General features: G+C 37.4%; 1 protein-coding gene across 1 annotated transcript; it reads left to right on the forward strand.

Moving 5' to 3' along the window:
• The first annotated feature begins 615 nt into the window (after positions 1-615).
• Positions 616-26,550, forward strand: LOC109402113 (myosin heavy chain, muscle-like). Its single transcript, XM_062850077.1, has 15 exons — positions 616-714; positions 1,838-2,132; positions 2,675-2,818; positions 10,074-10,445; positions 10,514-10,676; positions 11,299-11,402; positions 11,476-11,883; positions 11,987-12,157; positions 12,222-12,817; positions 21,649-21,766; positions 22,391-22,654; positions 22,730-23,826; positions 23,985-24,063; positions 24,152-25,327; positions 25,394-26,550. Exons 2-15 carry the CDS (start codon positions 1,926-1,928, stop codon positions 26,315-26,317), a joined length of 5,823 nt encoding a protein of 1,940 aa, XP_062706061.1. The 5' UTR covers positions 616-714; positions 1,838-1,925; the 3' UTR covers positions 26,318-26,550.
• Positions 26,551-26,640: the final 90 nt, after the last annotated feature.

Raw genomic sequence — 26,640 nt, forward strand, 5'->3', positions numbered from 1 at the left:
TTCCTATCTATCTTTGTGTTTTCAATTATTCTTATTGCACATTATAAAATTATCAAATTATTGTTAATAAACAATTTAACTAAAACAAAGTGTGCAGTAAGCCGTATTGCGGAAAACTAATTCCTATGCAAACGATGCTCATCGATGAGTAAACATTTTGCGATCAAGGTTCATTATTCAACTTAAGTCTTGCTTTGCTCAATATGCCAATAGTTTGCTCGGCGTCTACCAATGGTCTACCATGACCATCAAACATTCCACAGAAAATAAAAGATGTCCCGTATCTCCAGTTCATAATGAAATCCAACACTTTCATCCAATCAAGACGAAGTAAATCGGGACACTATTATCACAGACCACGAGAAGCTGCGCCTCGTTGATGATTTTAAACCGATTATGCATGTTGTTGTCAGTTAGGTGGTTTTTGGATGTATTTTCGGATTAGTGGTGCGACTGTTGACGACTTTACCCACTAAATTTGTCTTCCTATGCTAATTTTACATGCGCCTACAATGTTGACGCAGGTTCGGCTATTGATTTGTAAGTACATAAAACACATTCGTTTCGTCGCAGTTTATGTATTGGATGCAACAAAGTAACGATTGCAATTATCCGATGTGTCATCCTATACATAGGATCGGTAATTTTATTGCGACGTATAAAACCGCCGGAAAAACGTATCCACTGATTAGACCATCTTTCGAACTCGAGCACGTAAGTAGTGTAAAATCAGTGGTGAAATTCGTGAAATTTTGTAAAACATTTTGACCACATTTTGCTCATAAAAACCAAAATGATGATACATTTTAATATATTTAACTATTGCTTGCAAAAATTTGAAGTATGAGATTAAAGGATTGCACACTTAAAAGCGCATTCCAAAAAAAACAACCAAAATGTGATATTAGTTTTGTTTAAAAATGTGGAAATCATTGTTTGCAAAAATGTGTTCAAAAAAGTGTAAGAAAAATCCAAGCACATATTTAAAGTAAAGTTCTTGCAGTACTTTCTTCAAATAATTTTTAAAAAATGTCAAAAATAGCTAAATCCAGAATAATCTTGAGGCAATATTTTCTAATACAAGAAATGATTGAATACGAAATAATAATACTAAAATTGAAAAAAAAAACATTAATAACACCGCATTTATTCAAAACAGGTTTCTCTAAAGGGTTGTAACACAATATTTATATGACTGTATATTTCTTAAATTTGGAATGACCTTGAAAAACTATGATGTAAGTACGGAACGAGCCAATTACTATTGATTTTTTTTTTCTCAAGGAAGCTTATAAATTATTTGCCTCATTTTCTACAAAAAGTGAATAAAACCTTGATCCAAACTCATTTTTCTCAAACCTAGTGGATCGTTATTCGAAAAACAGCGGGTTTGATTTATCTTGTGGTTGGGAAGAGCAATTTTCTCGACTACCGCATAGTAAGCTATTGTGCGTGCTATACAAATTCTTGTAATGGCATGCAAAGCAAGCTCTTCAATTAATAACTGTAGGAGTGCTCAGGGAACACTAAGTTGGAAATAGGCAAGTAGAGTTCTAATGGAAAATGAAAAACCTTAACATTTCTTTGTACTTGGAAAAATTTTCATAAAAGCATCATTTTTGACATTAAAACTACTAAGAAGAACCCCAAAAAGCATTTTTTTTTTAATAAACAAAATAAAATCTTAACTTAAACATCTGCAGAGCATTGATTATACAAATTGTATAAAAATTTTAACAGAATCATTACCACAATGTAACTTACTAGATTATTCAATCTTGTATTGTTCAAAAATCTCACCAAATTTCTCATTGTTTTGTCTTCTTTACTTCTACAGGTAGGCATCTACGAGCCCAAATCATCCTTCAACGAATCCGGTTTAGTGATCCTCCCATAGTCCCCAACTAACCTGGAACCAGCTCAAGATGCCTAAGCCAGTGGTACAGGTTGGTGGCGACCCCGATCCCTCCGAATGGCTCTTCATTTCGGAGGAGATGAAACGTGCCGATCAGAGCAAGCCTTACGACGCCAAGAAGGCCTGCTGGGTTCCCGATGAGGCCGAGGGCTACCTGCTTGGTGAAATCAAAGCCACCAAGGGTGAGCTGGTTACGGTTGCGCTGCCCGGCGGCGAGGTAATGAATTATTTCTCTATGACCTATGGAAGGATACGGAAACCCGGTCAGCTGAAAAATGTCATTCAGTGAAGAAATACAGGACAGAACAGCGTAATATTTATGAAAAAAAAAATTAATTGCCCTATGTAAATCTACCATTTTTCCTATTCTTTGCTTGCGTGTAAGCTTTGCATGTGATCCTGACATTAATTAGGTACATTCCTAAATACCTACATAGGTACATGTATTTCCATGAAGATTGAAAGACAAATGGAGACGCATGGTTGATTTGTTTCTAATGTTGAATGACATTTTACCGCACACAATAGTATATTTTACACCATACCCATTTTTTGAAACGAATTTGAAAAATGCTCACAATTTATACAAATCAAATAGTTCACATCACATCACATTTTAAATCATATTTCAAATCCTGTACCATTGAAAAACAAACACTACCGCAGATATAGTTCAAACCGGGTTTCCTTATCTGCATGCCTTCAAATACGAAAAACAACTTCTTACTAATTACTGTTTCGCTCTCTTCCATTCCGCAGACCAAGGATTTCAAGAAGGATCTGGTTGGCCAGGTGAATCCTCCAAAGTACGAAAAATGTGAAGATATGTCGAATTTAACCTACCTCAACGATGCCTCCGTGCTGCATAACTTGAGAGAACGATACAGGGCTAGGCTGATTTATGTAAGTATAAGTGACGAATGGGGCTAGAACCTTCGAAAAGTTCTTAGCGAAAAGTGAGAATGTTATGTAACAAACATGATTCAGTGACAATCGCAAAAGCTTTGAGAGATTTCATATCTAAATTATGGTTTACTCTTGGCATGATGTACACTTACAACACTTGAAAAATCTACTTGTTTGTACTGATGTATTTTATAGTTCTGGATCGAACTATTTTAAAAACACGTTTTAAAATACTAAAACATTTTTAAACTTTCCAATTTGGTGCACTGATAAAAACTAAAATTGATAATTTAATAATTTCAAAAATTTCTAAGGTATTTTGTAAAATTTGTTGAAATATTTCCAACAAAGCATAGCAAGTCAGAAACGAGAAAATGCTACTTTGTTGAATTAAACCCAAATTTTGTTTGCACTAACGATTTCGGAAAATTTTCTCAGCGAAACCCTTTTTCGCCAATGTGATGCGTATCTACGTTATATTGCTAAATTTTAGTTTTTTTTTTATTAGAATCAGTATCCCATATGTCAAAAGCCATTTGGCAAATGATTTGAACATTTGGTGTAAATTGGTGAAAAAAATGGTGAACACCTATCAGCAATAACTGTTTTGAAAATCAGAGCTTTGTATTATACATACAAGGGGTGGCCAAAATGTTTGGGAAAGGCAACTTTTTTTCTCTCACAAAAAAGTTCAACATTGTGTAACTTTTCATAGAGTGCATCTAATATACTCAAATATTGACCGTTTGTCAACCTATTATATATGCATCAGTGGTACAAATTTGTGCTCGATTGGTTAATCTTTCGCGTAGTTAGAACCGTTCTGGTAAAACACCATTTTTAAGACTATCAATTTTTGAACTGTCATATCTCGGAGACCATTGAACGGAATTGAATGAAATTTTGAGCGATTATTAACAATATAGTAATGCTTGAAAATCCATCAAAACATAGGTACTTATTAAACGTTGAAGAAAGTTATGATGGTTTGTCAATTTCACCCATATAGAGGAAAATGAGTAAAATTTACAATACTGCACAAAAATTACTAACCATGTTCTTCCTTTAATCCAAATAGGCTCTAATATATCTTATTATAGATATCTTCTGAACAGAAGTAGAAAATCTTTGGATATCAAAAATAAAATTTAATGGCATTGATGTAAAAAAATACATTTTTTTTTATTCAAAATTGTCAATCCATTATAACTTTTTTCAAAAAGTTACCTATGTTTTGATGAATTTTCAAGCATTATTATATTGTTGATAATCGCTCAAAACTTCATTCAATTTGGTTCATTGGTCTCCGAGATATGACAGTTCAAAAAATGATAGTCTTAAAAATAGTGTTTTACCAGAACGGTTCTAACTGCGCGAAAGATTAACCAATCGAGCTCAAATTTGTACCACTGATGCACATATAATAGGTTGACAAACGGTCAAAATTTGAGAATATTAGATGCACTCTATGAAAAGTTACACAATGTTGAACTTTTTTGTGAAAGAAAAAAAGTGGCCTATCCCAAACATTTTGACCATCCTCTGTATATGTATGGTTAACCGTTATGTGTCCGACAAACTTTTTGCTTTTTTCTACACCGTGTATTTTAAATGGGTGCTGGGTACCCGGGTACCCTGTCGGCCACATAAGGGTTAATAGACTAGTAGTTCAACATGGTCGACTTTTTAAACAAAGCTGTAATATTTGGGTGTGACTGCTTGCATCCTCGCATTCCACATTGCGATTAAAATCTTTATGTGAAAAAGATCTTTTATGCGTGTTTTTCACGAGGGACTCAAATTTGTCTGAAGCCATATAAACGATAATGTGAAAATAGAGCCTACGGTATGCCGAAAACCACAAAGTGATCCGTTGCTTGTGACAAAGCTATACGCTTGGTAATTCTATCCACAAAGTGAGATTTCATTATTGACTTTATTACTTTACATTTTAAATGTCGAGCACCATCAGACGATCTGTAGAATATAACTTTTATCCCAAATGTTGGAACTCTTTGCAGTTTTCAACAAAGTTTTTCAGCACACCACCTTAAGGACAGACTTGTGGGAATCTCAAAATGGTCGCCACAATGGCCGACTTTTGCACCTACTCACGATTTCGAGGGCACAAATCTCTTCGTAAACAAAACCAGCGCAACTGATCTCCTTATTTCAAGCTTATTACAAGTGAGCAGAGCAAGAATAGAATAATAAAATGCACCGTGATGCACTGTTGTGTGAAGCTTGATTCTTGAAATTTTTGCGTCTGAAGTTCTGATGCACTGTTTTACCGGGATTTCAAGACGTTTGTCCTTAATTGTATGCTTAACAATAACATTTTCACAGTTCTTTTTAACCGTCTGTTCCAACCCTCCTAACAAGAGTGCGAAAAAACACTCTTTTCGATATAACTTTTTTGTTTTTCAATATTCAATATTCAGCTAAATTTTGACACAAGAAGCACATATCCTTCTTCTTTAGGGATTTGGGGATTGTTGGAATGGCCACCTGGTAATTCCGGAAACAAAATGGGTCATTGAAATTGGCCATTTTGAAAAAAAAAATCGATATGAGAATAGTTTAGTTTTCAGACCTAAGTGAACTGGAATGATAGAAAAATATGTCCAAAAGTCCATCCCGGTCACTAAGTGCCTTGTAACTAGTTTTACGGATGTTCCGGGGTCAATTTTTGAATATGATTCGATACCATCATGCGACACCTCAAACTTCGTTATTTTTTAAAATACATCATTCTGAGTTGTTTTTGTGTTATCCGAAATACATTTGGCCATTTTGGAACCCATATACGGATTTACCGGGAATCGGTTCCGGTGGTTCCGGGATCCATGTTTCGTAGATGAACGAACACTATCATTCGACATATCAAAGTTCACGATTTTGAAAGTTATGGCATCTTATCTCTATAATTGGTTACTTAGAATACATTTGGACATTTTGGAATTAGTTTAGAATTACCGATTTCCCGAAATCCAGTTCCGTAGCCAAATCTCAAATTATTGAAATAGTTCAATACTGTCATGCGGCATTTCAAACATCGCGGTTTTCGAAATACACCATTTCGTTCTAGTTTTACGTTGTCTGGAATACTTCTGACCATTTAAGACCCAGACCCTGCTTTGAGTTATCCGAAATATTTGCTTCTTCGAGTTATTCTGTTACTCCTACAAGAATTCCTGTAGGAATACCTCTATCGATTCTTCCATGGATTTCTTAATGTGCTCCTTTATGGATTCATACAGATATTTCTTCAATAGACTTCTCTTAGGATTCCTCTAGGATCATGGTATTTCTCCAGGAATTCATGTTGGTCCTCCTCCATGTAATCCAGCTGGGATTCCTCAAGCTATTCCTATTAGGACCCCTCAAGAAACTCTAACAGGGATATTTATAGGAATACTTCGAGGATTTCTCTAGACATTTCTCCCGGTATACTTGCAGCAATACTGTCGGGAAATCTTACTGAGATTCATCCAGAAATGTCCCCTGCGATTCCACCAAGGACTCTATCTATGGAGTCCTCCAGAATACCTCTGCCGATTTTTCCGAAGAGAACTGTAGGAATTCCTCTAGGTATTTATTCAAGGAACTTCTCTTAGGATTTCCCCGATATTCCTGATGGGGTTTCTCCAATAAATCCTGTAGTGATTCCTCCAGCAAAATCCTACTAGGATTTCTCTAGAAATCCCTTGTATAATGCCTTCCAGAATTCTACAAACTTCTCCAGAAATTCTTTCAAGAATTCTTGGGGGGATCATTCAGGACAATCTTCCAGGAATTATTCCAGAAGTTACTCCGGTGATTCCTCCAGGAACATCCTTAGAGATTTAATTCAAAAATTCCAACTGGGATCCCTCAAGCAATTGCAACTGTTTTGTGGAGCGGACCTGGTGTGATATTTAAAGCACGTGACTGCACGTGATCGAATCCCACTCGCGACAAACTCACAAAATGTGAGGTCTATTTTTCGGATGGCAAGTAAACGTGGGTCCCGAGATGAACTAGCCGAGGGCTATAAATCTCGTTAATACAAATAAAAAAATGTAACTGTGGTTCCACTATTCCTCCGGAAGAATTTTAGGAAAAATATTTGGAGGAATTTTTAGAAACATCCTGGGATTTATCATTGTAAAAAATTTAGCAGAAATCCAAGGCAGAATTGCTGTAGGAAACTGTACAAGTAATTTCTATATAAACCCCATCAGGAATTCCTGGAGAATCCAAAGAATAATTTCTTGAAGAAATACCTGGAGGAACGCAAATGGAGAATTCGTTGAGCCAATTAGAAATTCTATTCATTTTAATATATTCTCAATAACCCTGATGTACTTCTAGAATTCTTAATTTATAAAACTTATTATTATTTTATTATTGATTTTATTTTTATCCAAACCTGACTAGGTGGAAAAATATAAGTTATTACGAATTAAGTCACCGAACAAAAGGAACTTATATTGCTTTGAATGAGATAGGAAGAGCTAAAAGATCAGAAATAATTTCAAAATCTAGTATGAAGGTATCGATTTTTAATTTTTTTTTAAATTATTGGCTTTTAGTTAGGAGTTTAGTTTTTTTTTTTTTAATTTCGTACAACACACACAAAAATGTTATAAACATGTTTCAGTCAAAGGACAACACAAGTTTTCACAACCTAAAAATGTCGGCATATCCACTAAAAAGATGGCACAACTTTTGCGGGCTTTTTCGTTTTTTTTCTTACTTCGTTTTTATTTAAAATTTCGGCTTGGGAAAACTTGTGTCGCTCCCCTCGATTTAAAAAGACACTACACCGTCAGTCACCTCTCAGATGTCAAGTATTATTTGAATTGTATTAAATCACATTAATTTACTGAATTTTGTTTAATGGTTTACTGCATTTTCACTATAATTTTCTAAAATTTCATCAAAATTTTATTCCTAAAAACATTCAAATATCATAACAGCTCAGAAAATAAGATATCACTAGTGTACAGCATGTTTAACTCTGATCATTTTTGGTGTAAAATCATACCCTGAGTTTGAAAACGGGGAGAAAAAATATATAGTAGAGCGGAAATCGATTTTTGTTCTACTTTTCAGCAAAGTTGCTCTCTTCATACATCTCATTTTCCGTAACCAATGCTCCGATTGAGCGGACTTTCTTGTTGCAGCTTGTTTACATCTTATATGTCAAATGAATGTTGAGATTTTTTTTTATTTCTTCTTTCCAACAAGAAAAAATAATCTTTACTAGTTTTTTGGAAGTTTTGATAAGAAGTTTAAGGTGATCGTTCAATCCACTCACCAGTATCTTAAATTCCACCAATTTGACGCAAGAATTGTGTTCAAATAATCGAAGCATATTATATGCACCTTTTTATGCACAGTTGGGTCTCCTATTAGACGCTGCCACCTACTTTACGCCCACCGCATTTTCCAAGCAGTCCAGTAACCAATTTAGTTTATTTTTTGTATGTGACGAGTCTATAGTAAGGGCTAACTGTACTAAAAAATCAGCTTGATTGGATGTAAGATAGCTGAGAAATTGCGGTGAGCGTTAAGTGGGTGGCTGCGTTTAATAGGAGACTCGACTGTATGCAAAAAGATTGGCAACTGATTGACTGCAACGCAAGATATTTGAACTTTCGCTTTGTTTTATAAAATAGTGTTATTTTTAATAAAATTCAAAAAACAATGTTTTACGAAATTACATTTTTCTCGTTCTTATTTAAGTGTGTAACTGTGTAACACATCACAGTTAATTATGAAGGTGCTGCAAGTCGTTATCAGAATAACTGTATGGTCAAGACTAAGAAAGGCCCCACTATTATCGTATTATTCTGCTATAACTGCTAGTTGTAGCATTAATACGGTAATAGTGGGGCCTTTTTCAGGTTAAGTCGGTCTTCTATTCAAACATGGCGCAAATGCATAATGACTCCAAATGCCACGCTTACCCAACTCAGATTACACTGGTTGCTGGTTTGTTTGTTCATATGTGCAGGGGATAGCTTAAATTTTTTACCGTGTTAACAATTTAAAGTTAAGTCAAGCGTTTTCCAAAGCTCATTGTATAAGTTATGAATCCTCAAAATTTCATTGCATTTGGTTTGTTGAATCCGAAGATATAACAGCTCAAAGTTAACTTTAGGATCCCGAGATAGCCTAGGGCTAAAAATCTCGTTAATGAAGATAAAAAAAACTTTAGGATTCGTGTAGAAAAATCCGGTCTTTCCCCAGTTTCGACCATTGACAGACAACTAGTTGACCAACTTACAGAAAAAAAATGAGAATTTTGGATGCCCTTTTCGAAAAATTACAGCTAGTTGACCATTTTTTGAAAAGTTAATACTTTGCCGGTCTACAAATAATAAAAATATTTAAAGAAATTCAACCGTTCCACAATTTCAAGTGAGTGCAATAAATTTGCTTCTTTTGTGTTACTCGACAGACTTGCAAAATTTAGTAAAATGTTCAAAGTGTTAAATGTTAAGCACCACCTAAGAATCTGTACGTTATAACTTATTTCACAAGTTCGGAACACTTTGCGGTAATCCCTAGAGGAAAATTTAGCAGCAGAAATTTAAAACAAATGTGGAAAAACTCCAAAAAGAACAACAAAAAAATTTAAGAAATTTTTTTTTTTCTTAGGAATCTCCTCAAAAGGTCTCACTGAATCCCTAAAAGGTCTTACTAAAGTTTATTATGCCTGCCACGTAGGAATATTTAAGGATCTTTTGGGAAACCCCCTGGACGTACTTCTTGAAGAATCTCTTGACAATTTTCCTTAAGAATTTCTAAACCTTGAGAGAATCCGCGAAGAATAGATCAGTTTTGCAAAGAACTACAGATGTAAATACTAAGAATTACTTATGCTGATCCAAGTAAATTTTTTTAAATGAAAAATGGTACACACGAAGAAAAACGCACATTGATGGTTTTAAGAAATTTCAGAAAATCTCACGGATAAAATAAAAAGCATTTGTGAACGTGATAATGAAGAAAATATGAGACAGTTGCGTGGTTTTTTTAATAAAATTCAGGAGGAATACCATTGACATTCTTACAGAAATTTGAAAAGAAGAAAAATGAATATTTTTCAAGAAACTTTTGAACCTAAAAATTGGAATAAATCAAAATTGCTAACCAAACTAGAAAAACTTAAAGAGTCTTTTGGAAGTTGTTATGGGTATTTTCAAAACTTACGTTAAAATTTTTCTCACATTATATGTGCTGCACTCGTCTACCTTTCCAGACCTACTCCGGACTGTTCTGCATTGTGATCAACCCGTACAAACGTTGGCCGCTGTACACGTTGCGTGTCGCCAAAATGTACCGCGGCAAGCGCCGTAATGAAGTTCCGCCCCATCTGTTTGCCATTTCTGACGGTGCCTACGTGAACATGCTGACCAACAAGGAAAACCAATCGATGTTGATTACCGGCGAGTCTGGTGCAGGAAAAACTGAAAACACCAAGAAGGTCATTGCGTACTTTGCCACCATCGGTGCGAGCAAAAAGGATACCGAAGGCAAGCCCTCCCTGGAGGATCAGGTCGTCCAGACCAATCCCGTACTGGAGGCCTACGGTAACGCAAAGACCGTCCGTAATGATAACTCGTCGCGTTTCGTGAGTATTGAGGAGAATTGTTTTTTGAGGTGCGTTTGATTGACGGAAATCTTCTTACAAACACCTAGGGTAAATTCATTCGCATTCACTTCACTGCTTCCGGTAAACTGGCTGGTGCCGATATTGAGACATATTTGCTAGAAAAGGCTCGTGTAATTTCCCAGCAAACCTTGGAACGGTCATATCACATTTTCTACCAGATGATGTCCGGATCAGTCAAGGGCTTAAAAGGTGAAGTCTCATACATACAGTGTCGGACAAAACAATAAGACCACCGGTCCTATTTCATACAAAATGGCCAAGTTTGACAATATGGCACTCGGTTTCTTGTAAACCGATTTGTCTGAAGTTTTGATAGCTGACTTGGAATTATGGGAATTTTGATTTGTGTTAAATTGATTGAGTTCTGTTCACTACTTCCAAAGTTATAGATATACGGTGCGACAAAATTCTAACACCAGATTTTCATGATGGTTATTTGTGGTCAATTCAATAAAAATGTCTCCAAATTTAAATGGCATTCTTAATTTTAGTTCTTGTTTATCAATCATCAAGTATCAGATACTCTCATGGATCCTTTGATCATGGCAATCTGAAAGTGGTCCTATTATTTTGTCGTTCCGTATATCTGTAACTTTTGATGTAGTGAACAGAACTCAATCAATTAAATACAAATCGAAATTCACATAACTCCATGGGCACTGCCAAAATTTCAGCCAAATCGATTCACTAGAAACCGAGCACCACATTGTCAAACTTGGCCATTTTGTATGAAAAATGGCTGGTGGTCTTATTGTTTTGTCCGACACTGTATTGATTCTTATTGTCGTCATAGCATAATAATTATCCACAGAAATGTGCTTCCTGTCGAATGACATCTACGACTATCACAACGTTGCCCAGGGTAAAGTCACTATTCCGAATGTCGATGACGGTGAGGAATGTAGACTGACCGACGTAAGTTCTTTGAGATATCAACCAGAGTGTTATCATGTAATTTGGCCTCACCATCCACCTCAACCAATTGCAGGAAGCCTTCGATATCCTCGGTTTCACCCAGGACGAAAAGGACAACATCTACAGAATTACCTCCGCTGTTATGCACATGGGTGGTATGAAGTTCAAGCAGAAGGGTCGCGAAGAGCAGGCGGAAGCGGACGGTATCGAGGAAGGTGACCGGGTTGCCAAGCTGTTGGGTTGCGTTACGGATGATCTGTACAAGAACTTGCTCAAGCCCAGGATCAAGGTCGGCACGGAGTACGTCACCAAGGGTCAGAACAAGGACCAGGTCTACAATGCCGTCGGTGCCCTTTGCAAGGGTATTTTCGATCGTCTGTTCAAGTGGCTGGTCAAGAAGTGTAACGAAACGCTGGACACCAAGCAGAAGCGTGCCCAGTTCATCGGTGTGCTGGATATTGCCGGGTTCGAGATTTTCGATGTAAGTGACTGGGGACAGTCCATCAATCTTTTTATCTTGTCAACATTTAAAATATTTTCAAACTTTCATTATGATCAAATTTTGCATTCCTTTTCTATTGTAGTTCAACGGCTTCGAACAGCTCTGTATTAACTTCACCAACGAGAAATTGCAACAGTTCTTCAACCATCACATGTTCGTCCTGGAACAGGAAGAATACAAGAAGGAAGGTATCAACTGGGCTTTCATTGATTTCGGTATGGACTTGCTGGCTTGTATTGAATTGATTGAAAAGGTTTGTATTGGCATGTATTCATGATCTTCACACCATCTAATCCACCGTTTCCACAAAACTTCAGCCTATGGGTATCCTATCCATTCTTGAGGAAGAATCTATGTTCCCGAAAGCCACCGATCAAACCTTTGCCGAGAAGCTGATGAACAACCATCTGGGCAAGTCTCCCCCATTCATGAAGCCCCGACCACCGAAGCCAGGCATTCCGGCCGGCCATTTTGCTATCGGCCATTATGCCGGTGTCGTATCCTACAACATCACGGGCTGGCTTGAGAAGAACAAGGATCCGCTGAACGACACCGTTGTCGAACAGTTCAAGAAGGGTGAAAACGCACTGCTGGTGGAAATCTTCACGGAAGGTGTACCGGTCGCTGCCGAAGGAGGTCCACCAGCCAAAGGTGGTGGCCGTGGTAAGAAGGGTGCCGCTTTTGCGACCGTGTCTTCGGCCTACAAGGAACAGCTGAACAACTTGATGAACACGCTGATGTCAACCTCCCCTCACTTTGTGCGTTGTATCATTCCCAATGAATTGAAGCAGACCGGTCTCATTGATGCTAAATTGGTTATGCACCAGCTGACCTGTAACGGTGTGCTTGAAGGCATTCGTATTTGTCGTAAGGGATTCCCCAACAGGATGATGTACTCCGATTTCAAGCAGCGGTAAGTGTTCTTCAAGAAGTGTATCTAAATATCTATAGGTTTGTGAAATGTAAGCATCGTTTTCAAAGATGCGCTACTTAAAATATGGGCACTGTTGATGCTGCTTACAGTTCTACTGTACCAATAATGGAACGGTACACTTATTGTGATTAATTCCTATCCAGGAATCTATTGTTCGTTGGTTTCTACATATACAGTATAGACTCCTACTACATACATGGCTTTCGTCTACACGGTCACCTATTACACGGCAGTTCGTTGTTGTAGGATTCTCAGAGCTTATGGGTTTTCGCCTAATTGGGGGTGTGAGCGAATATTTCAGGTGTACTGCAAGAAAGCAGCATACTTTTTAGCAAAGTTGTAGTACTGGAATAGATCTACCGCACAATACCAACTTACATCCAATTAGTTGGTAATTTGGCCGCTAGAGGCGCTATGTAGATGTGGTTCCTATGTACACTCGCCAGTAGAAGCACTCATAAGTTATCATATGTGATATCTCAATATGTATCTACTTTATTTGGAACAATGCTGTCTTCGGCAAAGTTGTTCATTGGGTCAAGGACAATCTGGTGATTCACCATTTAGTTTGTGATTTCGCCACTAGGTGGCGCTAGTCGTCAAGTAAATTTTCAAACTACTCTATCTGGGGACCCAGAGCAGATGGAAGAATGTCGCATGCGGCAAAGTTCTTCAGGAAGTCAAGAGCTATTTTATGATAAAACAATTAATTGGTGAACTCGCCGCTAGGTGGCGCTAGTTTGTCAAGTTTGTCAAGTCAGATCTAGAGCAGATGGAAGTATCGTTTGCGGCAAAGTTCTTTAGGAAGTCAAGAGCAATCTGGTGATTCACGAGTTAGTTTGAGATTTCGCCGCTAGGGGTCGTTAGTCGTCAAGTAAAGTTTCAAACTTCTCTATCTGGGGATCCAGAGTAGATAGAAAAGTGTCGTCTTCGGCAAAGTTCTTCAGGAAGTCAAAACCTATTTGGTGATTCAACAATTTATTGGTGGTTTTGCCGGTAGGTGGCGCTAGTTCTCAAGTAAAGTTTCAAACTCCGCTATCTCGGAATCCAGAGCAGATAGAATAGTGTCGTCTTCGGTAAAGTTCTTCAGGAAGTCAAAAGCAATCCAGTGATTCATCATTTAGTTGGTGATTTCACCGCTAGATGGCGCTAGTCGTCAAGTAAAGTTTCAAACTTATCTAGCTCGCGATCCGGAGCAGATAGAAGAGGGTCGACTACGGAAAAGTTTTTCAGGAAATCAAGTGCTATATGATAACTCAACAATTAGTTTGTGATTTTGGCGCTATGTGGTTTTAATTATCTACGCTTCCAAGCTTAATAAATTTCTCCATTAATTATTTCAGGAATTTCTCCGAGGGTTCTTTTAGAAAACCTTCCTCGGATTCCAGACATTCTTACAGGGATTTTTTTTATTAAATCAAGAATTCGGATTTTTTTCAGATTTTTTTCCTTGGATTTCTTTAAAAAATCTTCCAACTATTCCTTCAGAAATACTTGTGGTGACTCAAGTTCCTCCATAAATTTTCTAAAGAATTTTTATTGAGAGCCTTCAAAAATAGATGCATTAATTCCTATGAAAGTCCATAAATAAGGTCACATAAAAATTATCCATTTTCATGCCCGTCCTCAATATAGCACACACTTTGTGTGGGACTTCTAAAGTTTGTGTATTTGCTTCATCCTCTATTAATGCGTGAAGTAATTTATGGAAGTTTCTCCTTCATAAATAACTCCAGGAATCCCATTTATAAAATAATCCCAGGATTCTCTCGAGAATTTCTCCATCGGTTCCTTCAATAATTTGTTCAGGAATTTCTTAATGAGTTTCTTCATGGAATACCTCTAGGAATTGCTCCCGAAGTTCTTTCTATATTTTTTTGTGATTCCAGCAGATATTCCTTCGGAGATTTTCGCAGAAATTCTGGAACAGATCCTTCAGGAGCTCCTCCGGGTACTCCTTCATGCATTTCATCAGAAATTCCTCCAGGATTTCTTCCCAGGAATCTTTTAAGATTTTTTTTCAGATTCTTTATAAAGTCCAGAATTTTCTTCATAAATTTTTCCTTCATGAAATTTCCTTTGCAAATACTCATGAGAGTTTTCTTGGAATTAAAGTGTTTCTCCAGAATGTCAGGTATTTCTTTGAGAATACGATCACGCATTTCACCGGGAGTTCTTCCAAAAAATCTTCCATTAATTTTGGTAAAGGATTTCTCCAATAATATATTCTAATAAATTGTTATAGGAATTCCACCAAGGGTTCCTCAAAGAGTGATTCCATAAATTCCTTCATGAATTTACTCAGCAACTCCTTTCACTATTTCGTCAAGAAATTACCTGGGATACTTTCAGATATTCCTCACAGAATTTTTTAAGAATATCTCCAGGAATTAAATGGAAATTTATTTAAAAAAATCCACCAAGGATTCTTTTAGAAATTTCTCCATTAATTCCTTATTAAACTTTTTTTTAATTTTTTTTTCAGATTTTCCGAAAAAAATTTCAGCGTTTTTTTCGTAAACTCTTCCGAAAAGTTGCTGCGGAAGTCACTTAGAAAGTTTCATCAGGAGTTACTGAAGAAATTTCCAAAAAGTTTATTTTTAAAATTTCTCCTGCGGTTTCTTCAGAAATATCTTCTGGGATTCCTATAAAGTTTCCTTTGGTAATTTTTTCAGATATTCCTCCACGGATTTTTATTGGAGTACTTCATGGAACAACATAAAAATACTGGAGTAATTCTTCAAGGGTTACCTGAAAAAAATCTAAAGAAATGCCTCTGTAGATTTCAAGGAGAAATTTCTTGTTGAGATTCCTGAACAGAATTCTCTAAAGCAATTTCTGAAATAATCGTTTGAAAAGTTCTTGGAGGAATTCCTGAGAAATACATGGAGGAAATTCTTGGAATGGCTCTGGAGGAGTTCCTACTAGAGATTTATAAAAACTTTTGCAGGAATTGAAGGAAAGATTCCTGGAGAAGTTTCCAAAAAAAAATCCCTGAGGGGAGAGATTTCCAAAAAAAAGACCCTTGAAGAATTTCAGAATTAAACCTCGGAGCAATTTCTTCCTTCCTTAGAAAAAATCTACGGGAATCCGTGTATAAATTGCATTCAACGGTACTAGAATTCTAGAAGAAATCCTTCAAACAAATTTCTGAAACTATTCCTGGAGGATATTTTGAAGCAAATCCTGGAAGAACTACTGGAGATACTTCTGAAGGCAAATTGCTTGAAAGGTACTTAAACTCCTGGAGCATTTTTTGAAGTAATCTCTAGAGGAAAAACAAATCTGGAAAAATTCTTTAAGAACAACAACAAAAATTTAAAAATTTGTTTTTTGGGGGAATCTCTGAAAGACTGCCTGGAAAGCTGGAGAATGTTTTGCAGTAATTCCAATCTTGAGATATTCCGGGAGAAACGCCAAGATATAAACCCGGAGTGATTTCAGAAGAAATTCCAAAAAGAATCTCTGAAAAGATTACTGAAGGGTTCCCTGAAAAGAAAACTGAAAGAATTCCCAAAAAAAGGTCTCAATAAATCCCAAGAGAATGCCTGCTGCTGAGGAATATCTAAGGACCTTTTGAGAAACCCCCTGGAAGTACTTGTAGAAGAATCTCTTAAGAATTTTCTAGAGTAATTTCTGAAGTGAAGCCTCAGAGAATCCGCGAAGAATAGATCAATTTGTAAAGAGCTTCAGGTTATATTCTAAAGAATATTTAGCCAGATCCAAGCGAATTTTTTAAAATAAAAAATGGTACTAAAAAAAACAAATTAATTGTTAATTTCAGAAAATCACTCGAATAAAACCAAAATTATTTGTTAATTTGAAAAAAAAATAAACAGTTGTGTAAACGGTTTTTTTAATCAAATTCAAATCAATTTGAATTTCAAATCAAATTGAATATTAAAAAAAACTTTTGAAAGTTTAAGAAATAGCGGAAAAATTGTGAAAAAGTTTTTTGAGAATTGACAAGTGTTGCACTAAGTAAGTCAGTTGTAAGCATCTCTTCAATAAGAAAACATTTGAGCTTCTGTAAAAACGCTTATTCTTGTTAAGCCATTTCAAGTTGTGGGAAAACTTTCGATAGCATCTACCAACTCGTGTTTTGCGATGTAATTTAAGTTCTTAGGATATGAAAATAAAAGGTACACTGAATATTTTATTAGGGTCAACACAAAACGAACGATTCCAATCGGGGCTACTATACTGTACTGGAAATATTTCCATATTTTTAATAGTTTTATTTTTATTTATTTTTTATTTTTTAAATAAAAATAATACAAGTTTCATTGTGACTGTCTCCTTTTCATGACTTTTTGGCTGGATTTTGCATTTTGAAAAAATAGTTATCAAAATATCGGGTCTTGCTCAAAATTCTTTAACAAATCCGATAAATGCTTTTTATTTTCATCCAGCCCTCGACCAGCCAGAGTGGGAGCACAAAAAGTGGAATAAATGCTTATAATGGCCTAACGAGGAAATATTTTCAAAATCGGTTTATATACTTACACATTTAGAAGAAGAACCAAGATATATTCTGATTTTTAAGTAATATTCATAGTTTTTTTTTATTTGTGATCGATAGAAAAATGTGTATATGCATAATATTGGCGGACTTTTGTACTAAAAACAAAAATCATAACGAGAATTTTAAATCATACAAAAACTTCCTTAAGTATTTCAGAAATTTTATGGCAAATTGTAGATATCCTCAAGAAGAGTCTTAAAACACATTCTCTTTGAAATTATGCCAAAAGCCGCACAATGAATTATCGGATTTTGCAGTATTCCGAGATTAAGGGCCCATATAGCCGAGGCGGTTACCGCACATGACCATGCTGAGGGTGACGGGTTCGATTCCCGGTCGGTCCAGGATCTTTTCGTAAAGGAAATTTCCTTGACTTCCTTGGGCATAGAGTATCTTCGTACCTGCCACACGATATACGCATGCAAAATGGTCATTGGCAGAGGAAGCTCTCAGTTAATAACTGTGGAAGTGCTCATAGAAGCTGAGAAGCAGGCTTTGTCCCAATGAGGACGTTACGCCAAGAAGAGAGAGAGGGAGTATTCCGAGATTATAATTATTATTTAAGAATCTTGGCCGACATTTTTTCTAGGGATTCTGTTACAAATACTTTCTGGATCTTCGCCGGGAATCTTTCATTAGAAAACTCTTTAGGAGTTAGTCCAGAAGTCTTAGAACAATGTTGGCAAATAAGGTATTTTTCGAATTAGACCAAAATCTGTTCCAATTTACAAATGTTGACGTCGACCAATGGTGACGCTTCCCTGAACTGATCTCATTCAGAAAATAAATATTTGAAGAAAAAACTTTTTTCAGGTTCCAACTAAATTTGCATTGAATTTTCAAAGAAGTTCGATATGCGTTCTAGAAAAATTTATACTGGATTATCCAACGGAGGTTTTCAAAAATGCTTCTGTGAGCTGGGGATTACAATTTTCAAGAATTTTCTCAACAGTTTCCTCAGGAGATTTTTTTTCTAACAATTTTTGCAGATATTTGAAAGGAAAACATCCAAGATATATCAAGAGATTTCTTCTTAAGAAATACGCGATTTCATAATTAACAACTCCCTCAGAATTTCCTCCAAGGAGTTATATCGTTAAAACCCTTCAGGTTTTATTAACGCTTTTTAGCAGTCTCAGCATGTGTGCTTCCATGTAGTTCTTCAATGATTTCTAAGTGAATTGATCTAAGGATTTAAATGGGATTCCATCGTTTATTTTTTAAATGATTTAATATTTTTTAATTCAGTCGGAATACTATCAAGTGTTTAGACATTCCTTTAGCGCTTAAACATTCTCAGGAGTTATTTAACAAAATAATCCGAAAATTTCTTCGAAAAATGCTTAGTTAATTCCTTCTCTAGGAATCATTTTATCAATCGATTCAGCGATTCTTTTGGAAATCTCTTCAGGAGTTTTTCTACACATTATCCACAGATCTTTCAAACGAACCTTCAAAACCCTGAAGAAATTCCTAGAGAAATTTCCGAAGAAACTCAAACAGAAATTCCTGAATAAGTTCTTGAATGAACTTGAATATAAAAAATCATGAATAAACTACTACTTGAAATTTCTGTACGACCTTTTTAGACGAGTCTCTGAAAAATCCCTTAAATGAAATCCTGAAACAAGTTCTGAAGGACCTTCTTGAGACATTTTTGAAGGAATTTCCGGAGGGATTATTTCAAAATCTCTGGATAAATTCCTGAATCAACTCCTCTGAACTCCTCTGAGTTCAGGAAATATAAACAGATACATCTCGAGGCATGTCTGCAGGAATTCTGGTAGGAATTTCTGCAGAAACTACTGAAGACATTTATCACTTGCTAGAGCATTTTCTGAATTGTTTGGAAGAATTTTAGAAAAAAAAAACTCCTAAAGGAATTTCCGCATGAACTTTTGAGCAATTCATGCAAGAGCTTATAAAGGAAATATTGGGATAATTTGCAAAGTAATTCCTGATGCAAATACTGAAGAAACTTCTTTGGGAACACCTGAAAAAGCTTCCCAAATAATTCCAGTGAGAAAACCTGCGGCAATTACTAAAGAAATCCTTGAAATAATTTATAAAGAAACTTGTACAAGCATTCCTGTAGGAATTTCTAAGAATATTTCTGATGGAATTTCCTGTAAGTTTTTTCTATCTTTCGCATTGTTTTATCCGAACCAAAATAAAAGCATCGACTTCCCAATTATCATCTGCAACCACATGTGTACAGAGTTTCGCCAAGGCAAGAACTCCATTGACTCTAAATATTCCGATTCCGAAGTTCAGATTTCTTCGTGAAATTCTTCAGAAATTTCTACTTGTTTTTTATCATAAATTTTTGTTTAAATCCTTCAGGAATTCCATTAAACTTTCCAATGATTTTTAAGACTTTTTTCAAGAATTTTACGGGGTGTTTCCTCCACCAATTACAAAAATAGTTCTTCAGGTATACACTCCCGTGCAAAAGTTTGGGGTCACCCCCTCAAAAACATGGAAATGTTTTTCGGCCATATCTCAGTCATTTTTCATTTAATCCAGTCGTTCTCAGACTCTATCGAAATATAAAGAGTTAGATTTGATTCGTAGGTACTTTTCACAAATTTTATATGAAATTTTTAGTATAAAAAGTTTACCTAAACTTACATGTTTTTCCTAAATCTGTACGAAAAATTGTTTTCCGTGTTATTCGAAATTGGGTCGACCTAATTTCAAAATTAAAGTTGCATCGGAACCCTATTTCTATCCTCTTTGAAAGCCATTCATTAGATTTTAGCGGAAAAATTCATAACACAATTTAAATTATCGAGTTAGGTTTACAAGTCACCGTGCAAAAGTTTGGGGTCACCCCTTAGGATGCTGCATCGTGCAAAAGTTTGGGGTCACCTTCCAAATGAAGTCGAGTCGAATTTTTGTTCAAATCGTCGTTTTTGTTTTTGTGCAACTGCAATTCTTTCTTTGATAGTTGAATGGCAAGATACAGAAGTGGTTATGAAATGTTCATAAACCAAGTTCTAGAGTAAGTTATAAGGTATAAAATGATTATCAAATCCATACTAAATCAGCTAAGTACGGTATATAAAGTGCGAAAGGGGATGGAGGTGAAATAAAAAGGACTTATTCGTGATTTCTACCCTATATAACTGCAAGTGTTATACCACAAACATACAATTACCCCAAAATCCATAAGTTTCAGGAATGTTACATATTTTAATTTAAATGGCATTTTCATCAAAAATTTATCCCTTTGCTTTGCACCAAAACACGAAATCTCTTATGTAATGGAAATGACTCGTTGTAATGGTTTTTGGGGTAATGGTGTATTTGTGATCTTATCACTTACAGTTATATAGGGTAGAAATCAAGAATTAGTCATTTTTATCTCACTTCTATTCTCTTTCGCACTTTATATAACGAAATTAGCTTATTTAGTATGGATTTTATATATCATTTTCTACCTTAACTTAGTCTAAAACTTAGTTTATGAACATTTCATAACCATTTCTGTGTCTTGCCATTCATCTATCATAGAAGGAATTGGAGTTGCACCAAAACAAATGACGATTTGAATAAAAATCCGACTCAGACTCCATTTGAAAGGTGACCCCAAACTTTTGCACGATGCAGCATACTAAGGGGTGACCCCAAACTTTTGCACGGTGACTTGTAAACCTAACTCGATAATTTAAATTAAGTTATGAATTTTTCCGCTAAAATCTAATGAATGGCTCTCAAAGAGGATAGAAATAGGGTTCTAATGCAACTTTTATTTTAAAATTTGGTCGACCCAATTTTGAATTACACGGAAAACAATTTTTCGTACAGATTTAGGAAAATCATGTAAGTTTAGGTAAACTTTTTATACTAAAAATTTCATATAAAATTTGTGAAAAGTACCTACGAATCAAATCTAACTCTTTATCTTTCGATAGAGTCTGAGAACGACTGGATTAAATGAAAGATGTGTGAGATATGACCGAAAAACATTTCCATGTGTTTGAGGGGGTGACCCCAAACTTTTGCACGGGAGTGTAGATCTTTATCTGAAAATAAAGCCAGGATTCCAGAGTTTTTTAGAAGTAGAGGACCTGCAGAAATTAATTTTAAATATCTACACTGATTTTCACTAAAAATGCGTACCTAAATGTCATTAGAAACTTGTCTAGATTTTTTAACGTAATATTTCAAAATTATCAGAAATTTATTTTAAAGTTTCTTCCGAGATTTCTTCATGACTTTCTTCAAAAATATATTAGTCAATTGTTACACATATCAAAATCATTTATATTTTTTTTTCTAGTTACCTCATCTTGGCTCCAGCTGCCATGCAGGCTGAAGCGGAACCAAAGAAAGCTGCCGAAAAATGTTTCGAAGCCATTCAGTTGGATCCAGATTCCTATCGTATTGGACATACAAAGGTAAGATTCAGTATTATTTCCTAAACAATGTATGTACATGATGTACATACATACACTCAAATTCAGATACATATCGATCTCGGTGAATGGATTGCCGAGAATTCAACACTTGATAGTTTGGTAATATTCTCGGTTTGTTACTGATTCTCGGTTTTTCTCGTCACTGAGATTTCGGTAAAGCATAGCCGCAAACCAATAACCATTACTAAGATATCGATAAAAATCGGATTGCAAAAATCCCGACGTAGTTCTACCGACATCTCAGTAATTTTTCAACCGATAATTGTTAAAATCTATTACGGACTTTTCTTTAGTTGGTGCACAAAGAGTGTGATTCGGCTTTAACAGTCAACAAACTTGCATCGATTACTTTTTAATCTTTGCCGACGTTTCGGTCCGGGGAGTGGACCTTCTTCAGGGCCTGGAATTTTATTATATTTACTGAAATTACGTATTTACATTATTATATACTGGACTTATTCGATTTTAAATCAACAAGTTAAAAAAAATTTTGTTTACTAATAGTTGGGTTCTCGGTCATTTGTTAACTGAGACTAGTGAAAAATAGTCTATGAAGTTACAACAAAACTAAATAACGGTTCTTCATTTGTTCTTCACAAACAGGTATTCTTCCGCGCCGGTGTCCTGGGTCAGATGGAGGACTTCCGTGACCAGCGTCTGTCCAAGATTATGTCCTGGTTGCAGTCCTGGTGCCGTGGCTATCTGTGCCGCATAGAGTTCAAGAAAATGCAATCGCAACGCGTCGCACTGGAAGTCGTACAGCGCAATTTGCGCAAATACCTCAAACTGCGTACCTGGGCATGGTGGAAACTGTGGCAGAAGGTGAAGCCTCTGCTGAACGTTTCCCGCGTTGAGGATCAGATTGCTGTAAGTATAGACGGCATAAGCATTTTTCGAACATTTATTAACTATTCGGGTTTTTCCTCCATTTCATAATTTCAGAAACTCGAAGAGAAGGCCCAGAAAGCCACGGAAGCGTTTGAGAAGGAAGAGAAACTCCGCAAGGAACTCGAGGCCATGAACAGTAAACTCTTGGCAGAAAAGACTGCCCTGTTGGATTCCCTGTCTGGTGAAAAGGGAGCCCTACAGGAGTACCAAGAAAAGGCAGCCAAACTGACCGCGCAGAAGAACGACCTCGAGAACCAACTGCGAGATACTCAGGAACGCTTGGCACAGGAAGAGGACGCCCGTAACCAACTCTTCCAGACCAAGAAGAAACTTGAGCAGGAAATTTCCGGCCAAAAGAAGGATGCCGAAGACCTTGAGCTGCAGATTCAGAAGATCGAGCAGGACAAGGCTTCCAAGGATCACCAAATCCGGAACTTGAACGATGAAATCGCTCACCAGGATGAACTGATCAACAAGCTGAACAAGGAAAAGAAGATGCAAGGTGAAGTGAACCAGAAAACTGCAGAAGAACTACAGGCCGCGGAAGACAAAGTCAACCATTTGAACAAAGTTAAGGCCAAGCTGGAACAAACCCTCGATGAACTGGAAGACTCTCTGGAACGCGAGAAGAAACTACGTGGTGATGTCGACAAGGCTAAGCGTAAAGTTGAAGGTGACCTCAAGTTGACCCAAGAGGCCGTTTCCGATCTTGAGCGCAGCAAGAAAGAGATGGACCAAACCATCATGCGCAAGGATAAGGAAATCTCCGCGCTGTCTGCCAAGCTAGAAGATGAACAAAATCTGGTCGGCAAACTGCAAAAACAAATCAAGGAATTGCAGGGTCGCATCGAAGAGCTCGAAGAAGAGGTGGAAGCCGAACGTCAAGCACGTGCCAAGGCTGAGAAGCAACGTGCAGATTTGGCACGAGAACTTGAAGAACTGGGTGAACGTCTGGAGGAAGCCGGTGGCGCTACTTCAGCTCAGATCGAACTGAACAAGAAACGTGAAGCCGAACTTGCCAAGTTGCGTCGTGATTTGGAGGAAGCGAACATACAGCATGAGGGTACCTTGGCCAACCTGCGTAAGAAGCATAACGATGCGGTTGCCGAAATGGCGGAACAGGTGGATCAGTTGAACAAACTGAAAACGAAGTAAGTCATCGTTCAATTCTACTAATTGATGGGATCGTTTGTGCCTCGGAAAATTAAATCTTTTTAATTTTAATCTAAATGAAAATGAAAACATTCAAAAGATTGAGAAGATATTCATAATAAAAAATCATTTTTCTTCTTCGTATTTTTAACACCAGAGCGGAACACGACCGTGCCAACATGTACAACGAGCTGAACAACACTCGATCTGCCTGTGATCAGCTATCACGTGAAAAGGTAAAGTACAATTTAAATTGGAAATATAATCACATTCAAACTATCCCTCTTTCTTTTGTTTTCTTTCCTTGTCTTTTCAACGCCACAGGCCGCCCAAGAAAAGATTGCCAAGCAACTGCAGCACACACTGAACGAAGTACAAGGCAAGCTAGACGAAACCAATCGTACTCTCAATGACTTTGATGCCGCCAAGAAGAAGCTTTCGATCGAAAACTCTGACTTACTCCGTCAACTGGAGGACGCCGAATCGCAAGTCTCGCAACTGAGCAAGATCAAGATTTCGCTTACGCAGCAGCTCGAGGACACCAAGCGCTTGGCCGATGAAGAAGCTCGTGAACGTGCCACCCTTCTTGGTAAGTTCCGAAACTTGGAACATGATCTGGACAATCTCCGCGAACAGGTTGAGGAAGAAGCGGAAGGCAAGGGAGATATCCAACGGCAGCTCAGCAAATCTAACGCTGAAGCGCAGTTGTGGCGCAGCAAGTACGAATCCGAAGGAGTTGCCCGTGCAGAAGAGTTGGAGGAAGCTAAGAGGAAACTTCAAGCTCGTCTTGCCGAAGCTGAGGAAACTATTGAATCTCTCAATCAGAAGTGTGTTGCTTTGGAGAAGACTAAGCAGCGCCTATCTACTGAAGTAGAGGACCTGCAGCTTGAGGTTGACCGAGCATCATCGATAGCGAATGCCGCCGAAAAGAAACAGAAAGCATTTGATAAGATCATCGGCGAGTGGAAGCTGAAGGTTGACGATCTGGCTGCTGAATTGGATGCATCCCAAAAAGAATGCCGAAACTATTCCACGGAACTGTTCCGACTCAAAGGTGCTTACGAAGAAGGTCAAGAGCAACTTGAAGCTGTACGCCGAGAAAACAAGAACTTGGCTGATGAAGTCAAGGATCTGTTGGACCAAATCGGCGAGGGAGGCCGAAACATTCATGAGATTGAAAAGTCTCGTAAACGGTTAGAAGCCGAGAAGGATGAACTACAGGCGGCTCTGGAAGAAGCCGAAGCCGCGCTAGAGCAGGAAGAAAACAAGGTTCTGCGGGCGCAATTGGAATTGTCTCAGGTTCGTCAGGAAATTGACAGACGTATTCAAGAGAAGGAAGAAGAGTTCGAAAATACGCGCAAGAACCACCAGCGAGCCCTCGATTCCATGCAAGCATCGCTAGAAGCTGAAGCCAAGGGCAAGGCTGAAGCTTTGCGTATGAAGAAGAAATTGGAAGCTGATATTAATGAGCTTGAAATTGCTTTGGATCATGCAAATAAGGTAAGGTTTGATGATTGTTAAAATTATTATCATTCAAACCACATGTCATTCTTTTTTATATTTCAGGCTAATGCAGAGGCACAAAAGAACATCAAACGTTATCAACAGCAACTGAAGGACCTACAGGGTGCTCTTGAAGAGGAACAGAGGGCACGCGATGATGCTCGAGAACAGCTTGGAATCTCAGAGCGCCGTGCCAATGCTCTGCAAAACGAGCTGGAAGAATCGCGAACATTGCTGGAACAGGCTGATCGAGGCCGTCGCCAAGCAGAACAGGAACTCAGCGACGCGCACGAGCAGCTGAACGAAGTATCAGCGCAAAACGCATCGATCGGTGCCGCCAAGAGAAAACTTGAGTCTGAACTGCAAACGTTACACTCCGATCTCGATGAGCTGTTGAACGAAGCTAAGAATTCTGAAGAAAAGGCCAAAAAGGCTATGGTTGATGCTGCTCGCTTGGCTGATGAACTAAGAGCAGAGCAAGATCATGCGCAAACTCAAGAAAAACTACGCAAAGCCCTCGAACAGCAGATCAAGGAACTCCAAGTGCGGTTAGATGACGCGGAAACGAACGCTTTGAAGGGAGGAAAGAAGGCTATTCAGAAACTGGAACAGCGTGTGCGCGAAATTGAATCTGAGCTGGACAGCGAACAAAGGAGGCACGCCGATGCACAGAAGAACTTGAGGAAATCGGAGCGCCGTATTAAGGAGCTCACCTTCCAATCGGAGGAGGACCGCAAGAACCACGAACGAATGCAGGATCTCGTCGACAAATTACAGCAGAAGATCAAAACATACAAGAGGCAGATTGAGGAAGCTGAGGAAATTGCCGCATTAAATCTCGCTAAATTCCGCAAGGCTCAGCAGGAACTGGAAGAAGCAGAAGAGCGAGCTGACATCGCCGAACAGGCAGCGACAAAGTTCCGCTCAAAAGGAGCACGGGGAGGCTCGGCGCAGCGGGGTGGAAGTCCAGCATTAAGCACAGTATAAATGTCAGTGGTACGTCAGACCAACTTTTCTATCGTCAGCAGACGTATGTAGCAGCATTAATGCAAAACCAATTGCATAGTATGAAGATTCCGTTTTTTTACGATGAGCTAATTTTAGGATGGCAGGATACATTGAGCGACGAAACAATATCTATTTATTAGATATAAAGTAAAAACATTTATGATTAGTTTTATAAATAACAAGATGCGAATATATAAGAGACGTGCAAATTATTTGATTTTGTTGTATTTTATTTAAGCCGTTTTTCTTTTTGAACCTGGGTTGGAACTGAATTTACGGAAAATGTGTAAACAAACAAACGT

This window comes from Aedes albopictus, chromosome 2 (assembly GCF_035046485.1).
Source record: "Aedes albopictus strain Foshan chromosome 2, AalbF5, whole genome shotgun sequence".
In the NCBI taxonomy this organism is placed as follows: Eukaryota; Metazoa; Arthropoda; class Insecta; order Diptera; family Culicidae; genus Aedes; species Aedes albopictus.